The 24,512-nt window shown below is 47.9% G+C and overlaps 1 protein-coding gene across 2 annotated transcripts in view; it reads right to left on the reverse strand.

Annotated features, from left to right (window-relative positions):
* LOC147730598 (ferroportin-like) overlaps positions 1–23,646 on the reverse strand; it is a 91,254-nt gene extending 67,608 nt beyond the window's left edge. The window contains exon 1 of one of the 2 annotated variants that reach the window (XM_086955355.1): positions 23,233–23,646. In XM_086955355.1, coding sequence (XP_086811481.1) covers positions 23,233–23,275 — 43 coding nt within the window. In that variant the 5' untranslated portion in view covers positions 23,276–23,646. The remainder of the gene's footprint in view (positions 1–23,232) is intronic. The other variant, XM_086955356.1, reaches the window with a different exon arrangement.
* Positions 23,647–24,512: the final 866 nt, after the last annotated feature.

Here is a 24,512-nt window from a genome sequence, read left to right on the forward strand (position 1 = left end):
GCCTGGCTGTTCGCTCTGGGGCTGATTCCTGCGCATCACGGCGACACCAAAGAAAATAGGCGCTCCGCGATCGTTGACGCAGATGAGAGGCAGAGCGGACTGACTGAGCGCAGGCGAGCGAGGGCGACCCCACCCGTTGAGCTTTGTGCCTGGCTGTTCGCTCCGGGGCTGAATCCTGCGCACCACGGCGACAGCAGAGGAAATAGGCGCCCTGCAGCCAAGGTGAGCTCGGCGTCCCCCCCCACTCCACCCCTTGAGGTATTGCGGAGCCGCGATCTTGGAAGTTGATGAGAGGCAGAGCGGACTGACCGAGCGCAGGCGAGCGAGGGCGACCTCCACCCCCGCGGAGACTCCCATGAGAACGAGGAACACTCGCTCGCGTCTCGTTTTCAGCCGGATCTCCTTTCCGCAACCCCCCCCCCCCCCAATATAGGACACGTGGGAACTGAGGCTGCCCCCAATTGCCCGCTTCTACACAGGAGAGCTGGGCAGGTGAATTGCAGGAAAGGGGGAACAGGCAATCGGGAAACACGCAACAACGCCTATCGAGGCGGGAGGAGATGCAGCTCAGCTGCTCTGGCCGTACACGAGCATTAACCTGCAGCCTGCCTTAAGTCGATGCACAAAGCAGCGGTGTACATTCTGGCTAGACCGTCGTTAAAGGCAAAACTCTGCTGTCAACATCAACGTACTTGCTGAGCATAATCTACAACAAGGTATTTATTTACTCCACTCACTTGTACACAGTTTTTAAAAAAATAAAAAACCTCCTTTGTTCAAAATGGCGGGGTCATAAAACTGTAGCAATAAATCCCCTCCTGTACCTCCGATGCCCACGAGGCTCCTCAACTTAACTCCTCCACACAAGACCACCAAAATAGAGATAAGACTCCCTTCAAGCAAGCTAGGAACTGGGCTTGCTCAAATGCAAACTGAAACTGCCCTTCCCTGCTCTCAAAGCAACAACAACAAACAAAGGACTATCGTCTCTATCTCCACTATTTGGCGGCCATTTTAGACTGGTCTCTCTCTCTCTTTGGCAGCCATCATGGACAAGTCTTTTTCACTATATGACCATACCCTAAGAACTAGCCTCTTTAGACTAATCTCAACTACCGAGTGTCTGCCTTTTATTGCAGTATTATACTTCTACTTATATTTAATGCACCGATCGCTACCTCATATATTTCTGGCTGCTCACTGTGTCATTGTGTAATTTTTGACTCAAGTAGCTTTTTTGTTTGCACCTGTATTTTGTTCCAGTATATCATTATTATTATACTTCTACATGTATACTGTACATTTTTATAAGCTGCACTCATCTCACTTTTTATTCTTGTATTGCACTGACTGCTACCTCATATATCTTTGTACATTTTTTGTAAACTGCACCCATTTCACTTTTTACTCCTGGATTGCACCAATTGCTACCTCCTATATTTTGGTTATGGTGGTTGCTCACTAGTGTCACTTTTGTTCTATGTAACTTACTGTTTGCATTTGTTTTTGCACACGTGTATCACTATAGTTCATCCTCCCATACCCACCTAAACCGCCATCTCAACATGGATCCCATTGGCAAGCACACATATAAAATCAACTACCCATCCACACTCACCAAGAAAGCCGCTAAACGATTTAAACACAACTTCCTGAAGCCCCACCCTGAAACCCCCTTTGCCGACACCTACTTCTCACGGTCAGTGGATCCCTGAACACCGATATCATCTTCCACACCACACGCAGAGCTCAATGGAGAAAAGCGTTCCTCACCTTACTCACCGTCTCCACCACCAGGAAATCCGCTCATGGCCTAACCCTCTCCATCATACCATCCCAACTCTTCCCAGGCAGAGCCACCATTACTATCTACAATAACGGGATTGTCCTATCTCAATCCACAGACAGGAACCTGGAACTTCTAGACAACCTGTTCCCCACTTTCAAAGAGCACCTCTCCAATCCGCTGACCGACACTCATATCTCCTCCAGTCCTACCACCCCTGACCTCACAGCTCCCACTGCCCACAACCCTTCTAACCTAGCTCAACACCAGGTAACTATTACACACTCCTCATTTAGAGACACACCTACCACCTCTGACTTCTCAGCTCCCACCCACAACCCTTCTATCCCAGTTCAGCACCAGATAGCTACCTCACTCGCCTCAAACACAGACACAGATCTCTCCCCCTCCTACACCACTCGCACCCCCACCCCCCCTACCAACCCTCGGACCTCCACACAAACCATTAACACTCCTCTCACCCCTGACATCACAGCTGACATTAACATTCCTCTCACCGCTGACATCACAGCTCCCACCCACAACACATTTAACCTAGTTCAGCACCAGAACGACACGCACAACGACGATTCCTACCCTTTATCCCCCCCATTCTTAGCCCCCACTACCCTCTAACTAACTACCCAGATCACACCTCCTCTCTTAATTTAACTCCCCCTCCCCACAACAGGACCATCTCCAATCCCATTTCCCCCCCCACTCTCAGCCCCATTACCCTTCCTGCACCCCCACCACCACTAACATACACACATCCTCCACCGTGATCTCTCCGCCTACCACCAATGCCCTCACACATACCACCACCCTCCTCCCTACCTCAGCCACACCTGCCCGCCCAAACACTCTCTCCTCTCTAACACCATCCCGTACTCTAACACAACGGAGCCCTGCACAAACACCAGCCCACTCCCCTACCTACAAGCTAATTCCCTGGTCAGTCATACACCTCTGATTTCCACCCCCACCTCCAACACCTACCCCACACTGGACATGATTATGGCCAACCTCGTCCAGATCAAAGAAGACATGCACAACATCAAAGAACTACTCTCCACACCCCCCATACACCCCTCACCCACCTCCACCTCCCCTCCCAACATGTCCCCTACCCTTCCTGTTGACTCTCTCACTCAACACTCCCCACACCGGACGTCAATCCCTGCTCGCAATCGCAACAACCGCCCTCGTCGCCCCGGCAACCCCCCACCCACCTCCACCTCCCCTCCCAACATGTCCCCCACTCTTCTGGTTGACTCTCTCACTCAGCACTCCCCACACTGGACTTCAATCCCTGCTCGCAATCGCAACAACCGCCCTAGACGCCCCTGTAACCCTCCTTCAGGCCTCGACACACTCTCCCTCCTCCGCTCCTACGAACCAGCTCCCCAAAATAACACATCCACCACACACCTCACCATTCCTACGATACACTCAAATCCCCTTAGACCCCCCACACTAAACAGCAGAATCTCCATCCCCAAGAACCTAAGAAAAGTCCCTCTCTCTCTTGAACCCTCTACCACCCTCAACACACCCCGTCACAAATGCACTCTCCTCAACTGCAGATCGGCCTCGAAACATTCCGCCGCCATCGCTGATCTCCTCTTAACGCTGGACCTTGACCTAATCATCCTGACTGAAACCTGGCTAACTGAATCCTCGTCACCTATAATGGACATTCTGGTTCCTCCCAACTACCACATGACAGGTCAGGCAAAATAGGTGGTGGAATCGCATGCATCTACAGGAACAACCTCTCTGTTCTGAAAGTCAATCCCGCCTCCCTACCAGCCCCAAAATCCTGTGAATACATCTGCCTCGACATTATTAGTGAGGGCAAACCAATATGCTCTCTTCACAGCATTTACCACCCACCCAGGGACAACTTCACCTTTTCCCAACAAATCATGGATATGATCTCAACCAATTCCGGACGGCAGCTCACCGAAATATACCTTGGCGACTTCAACCTCCACTGGAACGATCGCAATGACGCGGTGGTAAATAGTCTTAAAAATTTCCTCAATGCCCTTGACCTCACCCAAATATGCAACAGCCCGACCCACGAGAAAGGCTCTATCCTCGACCTTATCATCTCCAAAGAGGACTCTATCCAACTCGAATCCATCCAACCCTGTGACTGGTCAGATCACCATATTGTCACATTCTTCATCAATGAAAAAGTTAAATTTAACCCAGTTCAATCCTCCAAGCCCAAAGTCTGGAAAAGAGACCTGAAAAAACTCAACCCTAGCTCTCTGCCTCCTAACAGCTGCAACCTCCTACTCCCACCAACCGGCACCACGGACGTTCAATCCCTGACTGACCACTATCTCAACGCTATGATCTCAATAATTAATGAGGCTGCACCCATGAAGCTAAAAAGAGTCTCTACTAAAATCTCCAATCCATGGTACGACGGGTGTCTCAATGAGGATAGACGAGACATGCGAATGGCAGAGCGCACCTGGAGAACAGCTCCCTCTGCACTACACCTAAAAACTCTGAAGAAAAAGAGAAACGCCTATTTCAGGAAAATAAAACGCTCAAAATCAGATTTCTTCAGCCTCCAGCTCGACCAAGCAAAAAACCGTCCGAAAAAACTGTTTGAGCTAATCAGAACACAATCCAAGGAACAACCCCAACCACTCAGCACTGAGCGCGAAGCACCCTCCTGTGAAGACTTCTCCGCTTTCTTTATCCAAAAAACTGACAACATAAAGAGCGATCTCCTCATTGACACAAGCCTCTACTCCAAACCCCACTGCATAGCACCCACTCAACCAAAAAACAATGCTACATGGTCAACCTTTGGCACCTACTCTGAAGAAGAAATTGGCAAACTGCTCAGCACCTTGAAACTATCCAATCACCTCACGGACCCCCTTCCTGCTAACGCTGTAAAAGACTTTACCCCTTTGCTCCTCCCACTCTGGACTAAAATTATCAACAGCTCTCTTCAACAAGGAACCATACCTGACTCCCTCAAAGTTGGACAAGTCACACCCTTACTAAAGAAACCTACAGCCGACCCCTCTGATCTGAACAATTACCGTCCCATTACCAACATTCCCACTCTCGCCAAACTGCTGGAAAAATGCGCACAACTACAATTGACTAAACACATTGAACAATTCGATCGCCTCAACCCTCATCAATCAGGCTTCCGAGCAGGACACAGTACAGAAACTGCTATGACTCACATAATTGACGACGCACTTCAAATGCTAGACCAAAACGACACCTGCCTCCTCATCCTTCTTGATCTCTCTTCAGCATTCGACACCGTTAAACATGAGAATCTACTCGAACTACTAAACACAAGAATGGGTCTATCTGGAACTGTTCTCAAGTGGTTCACTTCCTTTCTACACAACAGGTCGCAGAAATTCAAGAGCAACAACCTGATGTCCTCGCCAATACCTGTAACGCTAGGCGTCCCCCAAGGATCCTCCCTATCCCCGACTCTGTTCAACCTAGTTATGGAACCTCTCACCACCTTGCTACAAGCATCCAATGTACACTTTCACATGTACGCCGATGACACCCAACTTTATCTCAAATTACAATCCCCCAAAGACATTCTGCTCCTGAACTCAACGATCAGAAGCACCCAATCCTGGCTTGCCGATAATCATCTCAAACTCAATGCTCTGAAAACAGAGTTCCTCCTGATCTCACCTCCAGCGAAGATCTCCACCACTCAAAGTTGGCTTAAACACCTAACCACACTCAATGTCCAACCCACCATCGTGGACTCAGCAAAATCTTTAGGCATAACACTCGACACCAATCTCAACATGCAGCAACATATCAGCAAGGCAACTAAGGGAGCGAACTTCCAAATCAATACCCTGAGGAAACTTAAACCCTTCCTCCCAGCCAAAGACTTCCAAACCGCAGTACAAACACTAGTCATCCCTCAAATTGAATATGGCAGCATCGCCCTCTGCGGACTCCCCCTAACTACTACCGCACCCCTAAGAGCTTCTCTAAACGCTGCAGTGAGACTCATCACTGGGTCAAAAAAGCACTCTCACATTTCCCCTGACTTGAAATCCCTGAACTGGCTTCCTTTTGAAGCCAGAATACATTTGAAAATCGCCTGCTTGACACACAGGGGGGTACACCTGAACTCACCCGGCTACCTCACTCAGAAGCCGACAATCTCTGGAGGCGCCAGAAACACTAGAGGCACAAACAATCTTCTGCTGAAACCTCGAAGATTCCGGAAGGAAAAAACCTATAAACGCTCCTTCTCAGGAATGGCACACAGGAACTGGAACTCACTCCCTCCCGAAACCAGGCTCATCTCTTCCACAACACTCTTTAAGAAAGAAGTAAAAGCTATCCTCATGGCTAAATACACCTGAACTATTATTTCGGACTCTTTAAAGACTCTGCACCGATCTGTACTACTTGTTTGACCCCATTGCTTATTTGTATTACTTGTATTATTGATTTACATGATTGGCTTTGCCCCCACCTATTGTACTGTTAGCTTCATTGACTTACCTGTTTGACTATGCTCCCTCATGTACCCCTTCTTTGTAAAGCGCTCTGATATCTGCAAAGATCTTGTCCGCGCTATATAAAACTTTCAAAAAAAATAATAAAAAAAAATAATGTGATACAAACATTTTGTGTGAAATTGTATTAGATATTGGCCCAAAAACTCAGCTGCTGGAGTGGATTATTTATTGGAGTGGCAATGCACATGTGCAGAGGGTAAATGCATTCAGTCACACAAGACTTAACTAGTGGACTGCCCTATTGCCCCATACAGTAGGCTGTAGTGGGTGGGAGAAAAATGTGAAAAGCACCAACAGACCAATGGAAGAAAAGGGCTGTATGAAAGCACCTATAAGTATATTATACATAAATGTTTAGTATAATCAAACTGTCTTGGCTAACACCAGACCCAAAGAGCCAACTGCAGTGTACAAAACAAAAAAGATTGCTTTCTGCATACAATGTATCTATGACATAACCTCATTTTTGATGATTCAGAGTGCTTTTGAGATGTGAAACTGTGCCTCATGCACACCAATGCAAGCATTCCATAGGAGGCAGAGGTATACACCAAATAGCCAATAACATGAGATGAGCGAAAAAAATGTTCTTGGCTTAGCCAACGCTCAATTTATGCTATTTTAACCCCTTCGCTGCTCATGACGAGCTCAGCTCGTCCTGCAGTACACTGGTCGTGTGCTCATGACGAGCTGAGCTCGTCATGAACAATGGGATTTGAAAAATTTCAGCATCCAAGAGGAATTGCCTCAGCATTGATGTGGTTAAAGAATTGGTACTAATAGGTCATGAAGTTTACTGCACTGTTGCACCAGATCTAAAAATATTAGTGATTCATAGTGCAGCCTTTTGCTCATTATTTTGTCATCAATGGCTGTTAAATAAGAGTCTAAACAGTTAAAGAGTAAATAATTACAGTATGTGGAAACACTAAGGGCCTGATTCTGATGCGGGTTGGAAAGCTTCCCGACCGAATTGGTTTGGAAATGGTTTCCGATCCACTTGGATCGGGAGATTCCCACCGACGGAGTACAATGCATCCGTATACTTCCGAATACAATTTGGTTGGACTCCCATTGACTTCAATGGGAGCATATGTTCCTAACCGCATCATAATTGGGCCCTCGGTCAGGAAGACACGTTCCCAATCCAATTTGTAAGGAGCAAATGCTGTTAGGAGGCCTTCCTAACCGCATCATAATCAGGCTCTAGGTGGGAATGCAATCCTACCCTCATCAGAATCCATACTGTTTCAATTTGCTGCTAGAAGGGTGCCTTTGTGGGTTACTCAAACCTGGCACAAACCAATGATACAAAAACAGTTTTCTTTCTCTGGATGACATTCACCCCAGATGGATTTAATGATAAACCAGTCAATTTCTTTACACTTTACAAACTGGAACAAGAAGAAAAACGAAGTCTAATGTAAAGCAAATTGCCCTTGAACTGTATCTGCTACTTTCTCGATGCCAAATAGCATGTGATGTCGAGGTAGACTGCTCTTCTCACAGCTAATTTTATTGGTTTATAGATCCAGCTCTACATTTGATCAATCTTTTTTGTAAAGACTTTGAACACTTTATTAAAATTAGTGCCAGAAACACAATACAGCCGGAAGAAGACATATGTCAATTCTAAATGTAATTAGTAATGTGTACTTGGCTCTTTCCTCTCTTGGTGCAGGTTTAGATATGTGTTTTAATAATAGCCTTTATCCAGTTTTTTTTCAAGGGGATTGTGAATGGCAGCCTTGGTTGAGGTTGATGATTATGAGTGTTGGCAGAGCCTCTTCTTATACTTTATCGACACTAAAATCAATTAACACTAGAGTCACTTCAGTCACAAAAGTCACTAAAGACCCTATAGTCACTAAAGACACTAAAGTCAATTGTCCCTTGTACAGAGGAAGCCTTCAAGCATACATACCTCTTATTACTACAACTACTAAACTGGCAACCAGGGTCTGCTGACAACTTTGTTTCAGCTACCGGACTCTGCCAATTGTGAGTCCTGCCCTGCAAAGAGGTGCCAATCTTGTCAGTTCGTGGCCTTGAAAGTGGGTTCTACATCTGTTTTCCTGCAGGAACGACACAATGATGACTTTATGCTGATCAGAACCGACGCAGTGCCCTTCCACACCGCCGCAGTGCAGATCCATAGACAGACCTGAGCGGCTCGATGACAGCACAGGACCCGGTTTGATGATGACGCATTGCCTGCATTGTAAGGATTTCATTGATAACACGTGACCCGACAGTGAGGCTCGTCTTCGACACATCGACCAGACTGAGTGAATCGGAACCAACGTACAGAGTCTTTGACGGCGACCCTTGCTCGATCCGAGGTACACTTTCAGCAGGCCCATGTGAGTCCTGTAGCCAGCCTGTCCTCCATCACAGTCGGCCTAAAACTTTGGATTTACCCGAGTCAAGAGCGACCTCAATTAACCCCTAAGTGCTATTGACTTTTTAACATATTGTAGTTTCTTCTTTAAAAATCCATATCTTGATTTCTACTTTTGGGATGTTTGCTATTTATGTCTTTTTTTACTCAAACAAATATTCTCTATTTTTCTAAACTGTTGTGGAGCCTTGTTGTGGTGTTTTCACTGTGTTATTGTAATTTAAGTGTTGCACAAATACTTTACACATTGCCTCTTAAGTTAAGATTGACTGCTCTGTGCCAAGCTACCAGATGGTGAGCACAAGTTAATTTAGGTTGTGTATCTGGCTTATCCTAAATAGGATTGTGGTCCCTACTTGGACGAGGTGAATACCTCTGCCAACTATAAACACAATTTCTAACAACTGCTGTATTATAAACAGTTTGGTGCAGCTATTCCTCCACAAGATGGATGGAATTCAGCTACTGTGACACGTATTCTTAAGCAGTTATTTATTGTGTCCTTTGCTTTATATTTAATGCACAATTCCTCATGATTGGTAAGGTTATAGTGCAATATGTGTGTAGGTGTTATTTTGAGTATTTCCCTTCTGTAGCTTTCATGCTGTACCTTTTCCATTTGCATGAGAAGGTTGCATCTGTGCTGTATGTGCCATGCTTCATCTATTCCTGAAGGAAGCTTGCCTTGTTTCTTTCAATGTTAATTCTGTCTTCTTTCCGAAGCAAACTTGCACCAGTCTTCCGCTGCGTAATGCAGTGCTATAGACCAATTTTATGTAACAAAGTTGTTTATATCTCTCAAGATATTGAGGCATTGCTGACTCCTGCATAATGTAGAATATAGGGGTGATCCACTTAGAGATGGTTTAACTGGGGCTGTGAGCATGGCTCTAAGGTTGTATGGCAGAGTGCTGTGTTGTGCATTTTAACAGACTATGTAGGATAGATAGACATTGCAGCTTACAGAATCTTTGGTTTGGACCCAACGACAGCACACCAACCGTAATTCCACTAACGTGGTATATCTGGTGAGTTGTCCATGCAAAAAAAAGTATGTGGGCATGACCTGCAGAAAAGTGAAGGTAAGAATAGGGGAACACAAGAGCAACATAAGACAGAAGAGGAATACCACCAAGTTGTGCTCCCACTTTATCGAAGCAGGCCATAACTGTGAGGAGCTGAGATGGACAGTTCTAGAAATGTTGACAGATAAAACTATGAATGTAGAAAAGATATTGTTTGAGAAGGGACAGAGGTGGGTGAACCGTCTTCAAACACACCTCACAGGTCTTAATATAATATACCGTGGCACCAATTCACATAAAATCACATCTGATGATTATGCCCGTATTTAATGTCTTGAGTACATGAGACAGTTCCACACATAACTCAGAAAATAGAGAGCCTTCTTCATCACTTCTCTAGTCTATAACTTCTACTCACCATTCACAACAAATGGTGGGTAAGAACTTTCATAGAAACATCCTCTCCTCTGTCTCTATATCCACTAAAAAACGAAGGTATACATAAGAAGACACGCAGACTGAGCGTTTATTTGACCCGGCATATAGCCCTCAATCATTATTTACCACTACCGCCTACAGCGGTCGCTTAAACTTGGGGCACTTTTAAATTACGGGTACTATACCAGTTCATTGTGAACCATTAACGCTGTGACAGTGATAACCTAATTTATGTGTCCGATTTTTTGTATGCACACAATAACCCCGGAGACATTTATATTGTGCAGCGGTACTGAGGAACATCGTATTTGTTGCTCCTTATCTTTAATTAGTTTCCAGTGGGTAGTTGGCCCATCATTTCTAAATACCCATGTTTTTCAAAAGCATTAATTACACAGTGCAACTCATCCCAACTACATAAAGTTAGCAGAGTTTTGAATGGTTGAATGTAACCGCAGTCCTATTTCTATGGCGATGTTTCCTTAAATAGGAAGTAGGAACGGCCTCCTTTCGTCCAGGGGCAGAGCCAGCACAGGACGTGGAGACCGTTCCAACACGCAGGTGAGAATGGCGGTGATACACTAAACAAACTCGGAGACGAACTGGTAAGACACGCTGGCCCGTTAATCGTGGTCCCCTTGTTCTCCTACCTTAGCTCGGGTTGAGAAAACACCCACGCACCCTGAAGACGAGCGCTAACCTCTTAATCAAGGTAAAGCATTTTTCGTATTTACACGGAGCACACTAACTCGTATTTAAAGCCTAAAATCAGTCATGTAATTTCTTGGGTAGCACGCATTATAACACTAGAGCTATGCCTGCGTATAAACTGCTGCTTCACTGTTGAAGTTGATATCTTCTGACATTTACGAACTGTCAGTTGAGTAGAAACCGGCAAAAATTTCCCTGCTGTGCATGTTTGTGACTTAGCCATCTGACAGCAACATTGGCACAGTAGGAGACGTCTAAAGTAGAGAATGAACAACACTCACGTTTACAAGTAGAATTACTACAGTCTCAGCATTTATCTCTGATTTACTTATTGATTTTATAGACACTTATGATTTTGACTGAATATCATAACTACCAAATCATGCATTCTTTGTTTTTGGAATGTGGCTCACAGTGTTCTTGGCTCGGACCCAGTGTGTCCCCAGTGTTTCCTCCTTCTGTTGTTAGTGCTTACAACACGATGCACTTTTATCTGTTAGATACTCTAAATTAGAGAACATAATCAGTGCTATATCTAAAAAAAAACTGAATTTCACAATGTGATAGTTTGTCTTTTTGTTTCCCTATTCTAGGAAGCGAAACTAACAGTGCAATCAAGTGTTGAAAAGACACTTTTTTCTGTAAACTACACAAATGGTGTAAGTACTTATCTGTCTGTCCTGTATGTCCTGACGAATGCTCTATAGACCCGGCTGGGCCACAAAGAGCAGAAACATGTTGACCGTTTTTGAAAAGATATAAGGTGATTCAGTAACTTGATCAACCACCATATCCAACCATTTTTAATAACTTTACCTCTCCTTTTTATATAAAAGGTTCTTTTTGGTGAGGCATTGTTTTTTAGTTAAAACTCTTTTCTTTTCTTTACCTTCTCTCTGGGGGTGCCCCTCATTCTCTAGACACTGCTACCCAGACCAGAGATTGCCTCAGGATGAGGCTGGCATTTAGCACGTAATTGGGCACCCGATGACTATGCCATAACGCTAAACGTGGGGCGGATAACAGATATACACCGCATTTGGCATCATAGCGTTTATGAGTGTGATCCATTATAACCAATGGTTATGAAGCTACAACTGTCCATTCTCCTTTCTGATTAATTACCTATTACAATGGGGAATTGAATGGACCTCGACTCCTCCTCCCTCCTGTTTGATTACGTGATATATGCTACGTGTCCAGTATGTGGTCAAAGGTTATGCCCAATATCACTTGACTGGTGATAGAAAATTGGGAAAAGGTGTAGCTTGTTGAAGTGCTTCAAATCCACAAACTCTATTGAACTCTACTGCATAGGCAATATCACAAGAAGGCCACAAAGTAGTTCGCTTAAGTTCCAGGGACCATTATAGTGCGCTTTTTTAGATGAAAAAATATTGTTTACTTTTGAACAATGTTTTAATTTTTTAAGATTTATGATGTTGTGGCAGCTTCTGCAACAATAATAGTTTGATAACCTAATAAGAAATAGAAGGGATAACAAAGACAAAAGGCTGGTGGCCAATGCCAGACCGATTGTCTTTGTCAATGCTTGTTTTTTGTTGTTTTAAAAAAATCTTTTTATTAACAACCAACAGTGAAAAACATCAGGTGACATTAATCGCTTTCATAATTGCCATTATTACAATTCCATATCATTCAAGATAGTAAGCATAATACATAGATAATGGATCAAGGGGACTCATGCACCTCCACTCCATCCACACACATCGGTGGCGCACAAATATCTCCACAATATTGATTCCAGTCCCCCCAGACCTTTCCCCACTTCTCGGGACAACCACGTGTCACGTACACTGACCTCTCCCTAACCATACAACAGTCTAAATCTTCCACCCATTTTCCGATCCGGAGCAGCTGGCTAGCTCCCCACAGTTGAGCAATATTACGCTTCGCTAATATACATGCCAACGTAGCCCATTGTCTCCTATGCATGTTCAAATCTGCGGGCTCCCAAACATTTAATAGACATCTGCGGGCTTCCAGTCTCAACTCCACCCCCAGGACTTCTCGCAGTGTGTCATGGATTCTTACCCAGTACTCCAGCACCACTGTACAATGCCACAGTATATGCATGAAAGTTCTGATCTCCCCGCACCCTCTCGACACTCTCCGCTCTCCGCTCGACCCATATGAACCAGGCGAGTCCCGGTGACATATGTCCTGTGAAGAATCTTTAATTGCACTAATCTAAGCCTCATCTGATCTGCCACCACTCGCGGCGAGGCGACCGCCTCACGCTAATCTTCTTCATCCATCTTGACCCCGTCTGCAGTCCAGTGAGTCCTGACGAGTACTATTGGGTCCTCCATGCAATTTATAAGCTTTTTATATATTAATGAGACAGTCTTCTCCGGGAGGTGGCCATCTAGCACTCTATCTTCAAGCGGGGAAACCTCAGGAGGCTTTGTGTCTCTCGGAATATGCATGAGTAGCGCATGTCTAACCTGAAGGTAGCGATATTGCTCATTGTCATGAAGACGATACTGTTCCTTAAGAGAACTAAAGGCATGTACTCTGCCCTTCCCCCAAATATCTCTGATCTGCGTAATCCCAATCAGTTCCCATTTGTCAAATCCATTGGACTTCCATAAGCTCCCCAGCTTCTCCGAGTTCCACAATGGGGTTGCTAGGGTAAGCTTCCCCTCCCACTTGAGATGTCTATTTGCCGAAAGCCACACTTGGATAGCATGTACCGTGGGTCCCGCAAGGGGGAACCGGCGGGGTCTGGCGTAAAGTGTCCTGGTGAAATCGCCCCCGGCACCTGCCAACGATCCATGGCATACCCGGGATCCCCAGGGGGCCCATATATAGCATGGTTCACCGCTGCTAATTGAGAAGCCCATTAGTATTTCCGAAGGTCCGGAAATCCTATCCCCCGTCATACCAGGGGAGAGTTAGTTTAGAGAATGCGATATGGGGTGCACCGTCCCAGAGAAGCTGTCTCTGGAGGGCTTACATTTCCTTAAAGTAGGAAGCCGGCACCTGGTCCATTGTGTTCTGGAGCGCATAAAGAAACCGGGGAAGGGCCATCGTCTTGAATAGTACCGCCCTACCCAGGAGCGATAGAGGAAGCACCTTCCAATGCACCACATCTCCTCTAAGCCGAGCCAGGGGAGGGCCCAGGTTATTAGCGTATCTTAACTTCGGGTCAAGCGTGACATAAATACTGAGGTATCTAAATCCTGTCGTCTCGATTTGTATCGGGCAGGTCTCCGGGATGACCGGTGGGTCTCCTCTTAGTACAAACAAAACTGATTTCGCCCAGTTTATGGCAAAACTGGAGTATCTCCTAAATATGGCAAGCACATCAAGAAAACATATTAGGGATCCCAGTGGATTGGTGAGGTAAAGCAGGATGTCGTTGGCATACAATGAAATGTTATCATCCCATTCCAACGTCCATCGCAAGCCTCGAATAGATTTATCCCACCTAACCCACGCCACCAAAGGCTCCTGGGCCAGGGTGAATAAGAGCGGGGACAAGGGACATCCCTGTCTCATGCCCCTGCTAAGGAGAAAATCGGCCAATTTTTGATTATTCACAACCACTCTAGCCAGGGGATTTGCGTATAGAAGGCGTACCCACACAATACACTCCGGTCCAAAACTCATCTTCCCCAGAACTGTGAACAGGTAGGGCCACTCGAGCCTATCGAAAGCCATGGTGGTGTCCAATGACACCAGTACTGACGGTTCCTGTATCGTCGGTGTCTTACCCAAAATCCCGTACAACCTGCGCAAATTAAGGGCCGTATTCCGACGCAGCATGTAGCCGAATTGGTCTGGGTGTATCAATGTGGTAATGACTTTGACTAACCTCGTCGCTAGCAACTTTGCCAACACCTTGGGCTCAGCATTCAGCAACAAAATGAGCCTGTAGGAGGAACAGAGCGTCCTGGGCTTCCCCGCTTTGTGGATGACCACTATGTTGTCCATGTGTTGATCATAGAGGAGCTGACCCTTCTCCCTACTCTACGCAAACATGGATCAGACAAACTGAGCTACTTTATTGGCACTCAGTTTGTATAGCTCAATGGGAATTCCGTTCGGGCCCCTGGCCTTCCCGGAATGCACACCTCTGATAGCCATTGCCACCTGATCATTAGTGAACGGAGAGTCCAGGTATTCCCGATTGTCATCCAACAGCGTGGTCATCTGGATATCTTTAATCATGTCACTGTTTTCCGCCTCAGAGTATACTCCAGCCGATGTATACACCCCATCATAGTATTTCATGAATTCGTCCCCTACAGCTTGCAGGTCTACGACAGTACTGGAGTTTTCTCCCTGCAATTCTGGCACTCGCCTCGGGGCCCATTCCCCCTTTCCGAGCCAAGCTATCAGTTTACCAGCTTTATCCCCGGGCTCGTGTACTCTGCTTTGAGTCTCTTCAGTCCGCAACCAAGCCTTGTCCCTAGCTAGGCTTCTATATTCATCCTGCCTCAATTTTAACCGATGTACGCCCTCAGTAGTTGTTGGCCTGGACACCTCCTCCTCCAACCTCGCCACCTCTGCCTCTGCCTTCTCTATGTCTGCCTGTCTTTGTCTCTTTTTCCCAGCTACCTGAGATAAAATCTCCCTCCGAATAACTGTTTTATATGCCTCCCAAAGAGTCTGTGCCGAATCTATGGTGGCTATATTTTCTAGGAAGTATCTCTCCGTGATTTTAACAATTTCCTTCTTGGTTGCGGGGTCTTTCAAGTGCCATGCGCCGATGGGGGCTACTCTGCCTACGTCCGTCTGTCCCACTTCCAGCTGAAGGCAAATTGGAGAGTGGTCAGAGAGTCCCCTTCCCAGGTGTTGCACTTCCCGAACCGTAGCGGCCTGTGCCGCTGGTACCAGCACATAATCTATTCTAGAAAGGCTATGATGAGCCGCAGACACGTGCATGTAGTGTGTCCCTTACGGATTGCGCACCCTCCACCCATCTACCAACCCCGTTGTTTCTAAAAATTCGGGAAGCCACCTCTGCGCCGGCCGCAGGGCTTGGGCTGGGTGTCTGTCCACCTCTCCATCAATCACTGCATCAAAGTCTCCCCCTAGAACAAGGAGGCCCAACGGCAACATCAGGAAGAATGCGCCCAGATCCCTGAAGGTGTTGGATTGAAGGCCGGGCGGGACATATATAGAGACGAAAGTAACTGTCTTCCCTTCCCACTGCCCGACACCCCAACATATCGACCCTGCTGGTCAGTCCAAGTAGCTTGAATATGCAGAGGGAAAGAGTTCCTCACCAGTACCCCAACCCCCCTAGACCCTGTAGTAAACCCAGAGTGTGCAGCCAGCTTATAACCCCCTTTATGTAGGGCCATGCAACGGTTGCCAACAAGATGAGTTTCTTGGATTAGCACTACGTCTGGGGAAGTACGTCTAATCAATTGGCCAACCATTCCTCTCTTAATTTTATCACAGAGGCCGTTCACATTCCAGCTAAGCACAGTTATCCCCGATCTTTGTCTAACATTCGGCATTGTGCTGGTATGGAATCCATATTGTCATAACATTATCACCTGATGTGAAAAACAAAAAGAAGAAAAAATCACATTGCGCCAACAGTTCAGCATGCAAGAAAACCTCAATACTAGGAGAGCCCATCGGTTCCGACTCCCACCCCCCACTCTGGCACCCCTGCATAGGCTGATGCCCATCCCCATCTATCAGTGTGCCTGTCGCCCAATAACTAACCTACTAACTAACTAAAGGTAGTAACGGGGAGGAGAACCAAACCCCCCCTCCAACTCGAAAACCACAATCCCCAAACCTAGGGAAGTCCACAGCCATCTTACAGTCAATGAAATGAAGCTAATAAAACAGCTGTGGAGCCCCTCACCACCAGACAATCCGAAACAGCCTCCATCACTCCTGCTCCTTCTGCTACTCTCCTTCAGCTCGGTCCTGTCTCTCCCGATCACTCGAGTGTCTGCTCTCAACCCAGTCTGATGCCACCTCAGGGTTATCGAAGATCCAGGCTTTCCTCTTCAGTTTCCACACGTAGACGAGACACATACATCGTGGCGTTTTTAAGTCCCTTGTCTCTAAGTTTCTTCTTCACCCGAAGAAAACTCTGCTGTTGTTTCTGCACCATCTGAGTGATGCCTTGGAAGAAGGAAAGAGTGGCATTCTCGTATCGCAGGGGGGCCCCCCAACGCGCCGCCTGCAGGATCACATCCATGTCACGAAAATTCAGTACTCTCGCAATCATCGGGCGAGAGGGAGCTCCAGGCCTGTGCCTCCTCCCCGGCACCCTATGGGCCCGCTCGATCGTGAAAAGGTTGCTTAGCCCCTTAGGCTTGAGATAGTTGAGGATAATATCTTCCATGAATAGATCTGGCGCCGGGACCTCTGCTTTCTCGGGCACCCCAAGGATGCGTATATTGTTGCACCTGGCCCTTCGTTCGTATTAAACGAGCTTCCAGTCTGTCAGGTCCCTGGAAGCTTTAAGCTCACGCACCTCCGACTGCAACAAAGACACCTCTCGTCAATTAAGCTGGCAGTCTTGATGTCGAGCGATTTAACTTTTTCACTTGCTTTTGTAAGATCTGCTCTTATCAAGTTTAACTCAATCGTGACGTGTCAAGTTTATTGTCCAACGCTTCCATTTTTGGACCCAGGGATGATTGGACACCATTTATGGCCGCCATGACGTCAGTGAGTGTGGGCTCCACAGGAGAGCCCAAGGAAGATCTTCCCGCCGATGGGGTCCGACTCGAGTCTGTAGGGGATCCCTTAGGCATCGTGCATTGGTCCAGTTTGTTAGACTGAACACTTTTCGGCCCCCTAGAGGATCTGGGCAAGGCCTTGTCCGCGTCAGGCTTAGTCGCCATCAGGGCGTATGTTACCCCCCGTCATGGCCCTCACTTTACGAGATCTCCGCTAATGTCCGGAATCCCAGGGCCCACCTCGTGTCTCCGAGCAATTCTGTGACTACCAGCAATTCCGCCTAAGACAGGTACCTGATGGCAGTGGAGGCCGTCACTTCTCAGGGAGCAAGCAGGAACATCACCATTCATTCCAACTCCAGTGGCGATGATGGATTTTCCACGGGGCGGCAGCCGCCTCTTACCACAAAGACTCCTTACCTCAACCGCAGGAGAACACCCCATCGCCTCTCCGTCAGTCAGCAGCGCCGGGGGCCAACGCCGGCAATCACCCAGCAGCCAGTCACTACAAAGGTTGCACGGCCGCTCCCCTGTTCTTGGATGACGCCCACGGCGTCCCGAGGCCAGATCTGAGATGCAGTGTGCAGGGGCCAATGTACAATTCAGCAGGCACCATTAAGCCACAGATAGTGTGCCCCACCCCTGCTGCCTCCTCTACTGGGCCCCAGTATTACACTCGGCCTCCTCTCCAGGGGCAATCACATCCAGGCTGGTTTCCTCCCGGGGCCCCTGCACCCAAGTGCATCACCAGCCTCGCTCCACGTTAGGGCTCCCCAGACACCGCCAACCGCCCTTCCCCGTAAATCCAGTTGAGCCCTCAGGGACTCTGCCTCTCCGTTTCCTCCCGGCCGCAAGTTTATGAGCTCGGGCCCCTTTGCAGACATGGGGCCACGTAGCTTGCAATTGTTAGATCCCAGTGTCTTTGCAGCCAGCTGTGTACATGGCCGGCCCCTCGCAGGCAGGAAACCGGAGCGCGGCTATTCACCGATGGAAGGGGCCCGCTGGTACACCTTCGCAACACTGCAGAACGGATCTCCTCCTCTGCGCCTCCCGACGTCCAGCCAGTTCGTGCCCCCAACATGGGGTCGGAGACCTCACTGATGCAGGCAGGTCCCTTCTGTACCTCAGCGTCTGCAGCATCAACCGCTCATCCCCGGCACCGCGGTCCCGGGGCCGGACCGGCAACATCTGGTTTTACGGCCCATGGGCCTCATTTATGAAAAGTGACGCATCGCTGCGTGAAAACAGTGATGCGTCACGCCTTGCGATACCAATGATGCGTCATATTTAATGTATGACGCATCATGTCGCAAGGACTTACAGATACGTCAGTATTTCTGACGTATCTGTAAGCGCAAAAGTGACGCATTGCTGGAGTGTGTCACAAAAGTGACGCAACTCCAGCAATGCGTCCTTTCACATGGGGAAAGATCCATGTGAAAGGGCTTGCGTCAGTCTTACGCCTGCTGTGACGCTGCTGTGACGCCTGCTGTGACACAGTGAAATCTCATAGATTTCACTGCGTCACCATTATGAGGCTTTTTGCGGGGGAACGCCCCCTCTGCATACATTATACCTGACGCAGGTATAATGTGGCGCAGGGGTTTAAAAAGTGACGCATCTACTCAGATGGGTTACTTTTTAAATATGGCGCAACAAGGCCCATTTTTTACGCCGCTGGTGCATCCCAAAAAGTGACGCACCGGCGGCGCAAAACTGACGCAAGGCCTCATAAATAAGGGCCCCGGTGTTTATCTATTAAGGGTCGGCCGCAGTCGACACGCAAATCCCCAGCTCGGGGGGGGGGGGGGCGAGAAGGCCGCAGACTGCCGGCCGGCGCAGCTCCGGCACCAGACCTCGCAGGAGAACCAGGAGCGCCGCAAACTGCGTCGCTTCTGTCCGGCCATCAGTTGGTGGGGTCCGGGGTCAGGATAGGTTGCAGGATAGTGGAGTTAGAAGAAGGGGTCGGCAGAGCCGAACCCTCACACGGCCATCTTGGTCTCATGCGTGGCTCCTCTTCCCGTCAATGCTTGTTTTAATATTGTAGGCAGGAATCAAATACAAGTCAGACACATTGGCTTTACCAGTACTTTAAGCATGTGGCTCCTAACCAGCGCCCCCTCCTCTCCGATCCTTTTCATTACAGTTGTCATTTTCCTGCTATCGTGACCTGATGGGAAGTGCTTGGTGATCGGAATGGCACAGGCACCTTCATACTGAGTGCAGGGACAGGGTTAGTGTGCGTCTAAAACGTGCAGAATGTTTAAGAAACTTGAGCCCACAAGTTAGGTGCGCAACTACTCACTCACATCACTTGCTTTAACCCCTTTGCTGCGGCGGGAATTCTGCCGCAGCGCTAAGGGTGTGGGGTGGCCGAGCGGCCCTCGCATGCTCGTGACAGAGCCGCTCCGTCACGAGCCGCGGTTGAGCTGTGCTCGTGACGGAGCGGTTCCGTCACGAACGCGCCCGCTCAATGGAACGCTCAGCGCAGGCGCGAAATTCGCGCCGCGCAGGCGTGCCGAGCGGGCCATGACGGAACCGCTCCATCATGAGCACAGCTCAGCCGATGCTCATGACGGAGCTTTTCCGTCATGAGCATAGAACGGGTTAAACCGATCAAAATGGCCTGGGTGCATTACTTCGAGTGGCGAGAAGCAGGGCATTGGCATCCCACGTGCAGGTCTTGGCTCACAGCAGGTGTCTAAAACAAACCCTGCCATTCAGTGGCAGCACCTTCTTAGCGTACTTTATCATAAGATAAACGGTGCTATTTAAGAGACAACAAAAGCTTTGACAAAGCCAATAGGTCTGGTTTTAATGTGAAAATGCATGGCTGCAGTATTTCTCCATTCCTACTCTTGCATGCGGTACACATTGAAGCCAGACCTATTGGCCTTGCCACTGCTTGTCTTCATGATTTCAGGATAGGATTCTAGCTACCTGACTCTACATTAAGCTTCAGATTATCCGCATATGCTATTTGCAGGTGGATCATTCTGTTACCAGTCAAACGCATAACAAAACACCCTAGCCGAAGAGATATTGAAGAGTGATGCTGCTCCCCATTTCACACCTCTTCCCTCAAACGCATAACAATGCACCCTGGCTGAAGAGATATAGAAGAGTGATGATGCTCCCCATTTACCACCTCTTCTGTCAAACGCATAACAAACCACCCTAGCAGAAGAAATATAGAAGGGTGATGCTGTTTCCCATCTCCCGCCTCTTCCCTCAAACACATAACAAAGCACCCTGGCTGAGGAGATATAGAAGAGTGATGCTACTCCCCATCTCCCACCTCTACCCTCAAACGCATAACAAAGCACCTTAACTGAAGAGATATAGAAGAGTGATGCTGCTCCCATTCTCCCGCCTCTTCCCTCAAATGCATAACAAAGCACCCTGGCTGAGGAGATATAGAAGAGTGATGCTACCCCCCATCTCCCACTGCTCCCCTCAAACGCATAACAAAGCACCCTAACTGAAGAGATATAGAAGAGTTATGCTGCTTCCATTCTCCCTCCTCTTCCCTCAAATTCATAACAAAGCATAAAGAAGAGTGATGCTGCTCCCCATCTCCCACCTCTCCCCTCAAACGTATAACAAATCAAATAGAAGAGTGATGCTGCTCCCCATCTCCCATCTCTCTCCTCAAACGCATAACAAACCACCCTGGCTGAAGAGATATAGAAGAGTGATGCTGCTTCCATTCGCCCACCTCTTCCCTCAAAAGCATAACTAAGCACCCTAGCTGAAGAGATATAGAAGAGTGATGCTGCTTCCATTCTCCCACCTCTTCCCTCAAACGCATAACAAAGCACCCTAGCTGAAGAGATATAGAAGAGTGATGCTGCTTCCATTCTCCCACCTCTTCCCTCAAACGCATAACAAAGCACCCTAGCTGAAGAGATATAGAAGAGTGATGCTGCTTCCATTCGCCCACCTCTTCCCTCAAAAGCATAACAGAGCACCCTAGCTGAAGAGATATAGAAGAGTGATGCTGCTTCCATTCTCCCACCTCTTCCCTCAAACGCATAACAAAGCACCCTAGCTGAAGAGATATAGAAGAGTGATGCTGCTCCCATTCTCCCGCCTCTTCCCTCAAACGCATAACAAAGCACCCTGGCTGAGGAGATATAGAAGAGTGATGCTACCCCCCATCTCCCACCGCTCCCCTCAAACGCATAACAAAGCACCCTAACTGAAGAGATATAGAAGAGCTATGCTGCTCCCATTCTCCCACCTCTTCCCTCAAATTCATAACAAAGCATATAGAAGAGTGATGCTGCTCCCCATCTCCCACCTCTCCCCTCAAACGTATAACAAATGATATAGAAGAGTGATGCTGCTCCCCATCTACCATCTCTCTCCTCAAACGCATAACAAAGCACCCTAGCTGAAGAGATATAGAAGAGTGATGCTGCTTCCATTCGCCCACCTCTTCCCTCAAAAGCATAACAGAGCACCCTAGCTGAAGAGATATAGAAGAGTGATGCTGCTTCCATTCTCCCACCTCTTCCCTCAAACGCATAACAAAGCACCCTAGCTGAAGAGATATAGAAGAGTGATGCTGCTCCCATTCTCCCGCCTCTTCCCTCAAACGCATAACAAAGCACCCTGGCTGAGGAGATATAGAAGAGTGATGCTACCCCCCATCTCCCACCGCTCCCCTCAAACGCATAACAAAGCACCCTAACTGAAGAGATATAGAAGAGCTATGCTGCTCCCATTCTCCCACCTCTTCCCTCAAATTCATAACAAAGCATATAGAAGAGTGATGCTGCTCCCCATCTCCCACCTCTCCCCTCAAACGTATAACAAATGATATAGAAGAGTGATGCTGCTCCCCATCTACCATCTCTCTCCTCAAACGCATAACAAATCACCCTAGCTGAAGAGATATAGAAGAGTGATGCTGCTTCCATTCGCCCACATCTTCCCTCAAAAGCATAACAAAGCACCCTAGCTGAAGAGATATTGAAGAGTGATGCTGCTTCCATTCTCCCACCTCTTCCCTCAAACGCATAACAAAGCACCCTAGCTGAAGAGACATAGAAGAGTGATGCTGCTTCCATTCTCCCACCTCTTCCCTCAAACGCATAACAAAGCACCCTAGCTGAAGAGATATAGAAGTGCTACGCAGCTCCCCATCTCTTCCACTTTGGACAAACAGTCAGAGTTTTAAATGGATATTTAGAAGTACAGGAACTCACTAAGGAGAGTACCTGTTTGATGCTGGAAAGTGCCGCTACGCTCATCAAATGTATTGCAGCGGTGATGAGAAGTGCAGGTACTAACCCTTCTAAAGTAAAAAAAAGTGCAGGTGCTCAGTACCGGACAATGCCTGTCATTTAAAGCACCGCCAACAGTTATGTTCCCCATAAAAGCTTTCTTACATATCGCATTCCGTTTCAGCGTATCCCTCCGGATTCAAGGCGCCTGCCTGTTCAAGTGTTGTTGGAAAGCACGAGTTCAGTAAGTAACAGCTGGCGTCGCCATGCCATGGAATATTTTACTATTTTCGTTTCCAGGTTTTGAATCACAAGAGAATTGGCGGGTACAGTTGCTTGGCACTCCACGGAGCGCAGGTCTCTAGGCACTTTAAACTAGGAATACGCAGCGGCTACGTACTCACCACAGCACCCGTGGCTAGTTTTGACGCCCTCTTCTCCGCTCATGCTTCCGGTGGGCACTTGTTTTCCTCCTAGCTCACCCTTTCGCACACATCAGAGGTGTCGCATCTTTCTGCTTACTGCGTCGGTGAGTGTTGTCTTCTGGGCGCAGCCCGCAGAGTGGATTTCCGACTCACAGCAGTGCATCAGAGCAGCGCCCAGTCACGTTGTGGGGCCTGTGTTTCACACTCTACGTGCTGCTTGCTGCTGTCACCATACCTGGCCTCAGGTGAACATAGCGCAGGAGGGCGGCTGCTAGGCAACCAGATCCAGCGCATTACAGCCTCAGGTCTGTAACCTAAATCTACCCGCCATTCTGTCAAGTCACCTGCCCTTGTCACAAGCAGCTGTAAGTGAACGGAACGCTAGAGCACACCGGACATCCGTAGAGCACACTGTACTGGAGTTTAGCATGGGACAGGGGGAAGTACATCTAACCTACTAAAGCACGTGAGCATGCTGCAGGAAGGAAGGCCTCTCACGAGCGTCGCATATGAGTAATTTGGTCCGGCAGGGAAGAAAACGTTCTTTACGGAAAATTGGGTTCTGAACACGGTCGGATTGGGATCACAATTTGGCCAGGGCACTGACGAAAAAAGTGGCCCACATTCAAGGGGCGTGGCCCACAATTACGGGGCGTGTCCCACATTCAAGGGGCGTGCCCTTTCATGAAACACTTTTTGGTTATACAAGTCAATGTCCTTGAATATTAGATGTAAATACATTAGGAATTTGGACAAGTATGATAGTGCACTGTCCAGTGACCAGCTGAAAGGGGCCCTCAAAGATCAGAAATTGGATTATAAATTCAAATCTGTTCGGAGCAGGGGCCCAAAAATATGTTTGACCCAGGGCCCCCAAAATCCTTAAGATGTTTGGCACAGAAATGAATTAAAGTGAGAGGATACTGTTCTTGCACAGGAGACACGGGGGAAAGGTGACAATGGCGCCATTCTGAGCAACTAAAAAAACAGCAAGGCCCCTTTCTGTCACAAAATTATTCGAGCCCTTCAGGGAAGGAGCACCTAATAAGCAGCGAAGCCCCTGCTATTACTAACCTACTCAGCCCTCCCCAGACCTTCAGCTAAGGAGCACATGAATAGCAGTGAGGCCCCTGCAATTAGTAAATTAATCAGCCCTCCCCAGCCCTCCAGGCCTCAGGGCAATGTCCTGGCAGGGGAGCACAAAACACAGCGGCTGGGTCATACATGGTACCCAGGGGGAGGCTGAGGTGAAGATGGTG

The sequence above is a fragment of the Lissotriton vulgaris genome, chromosome 2_1 (genome assembly GCF_964263255.1).
Source record: "Lissotriton vulgaris chromosome 2_1, aLisVul1.2, whole genome shotgun sequence".
Lineage (NCBI taxonomy): Eukaryota > Metazoa > Chordata > Amphibia > Caudata > Salamandridae > Lissotriton > Lissotriton vulgaris.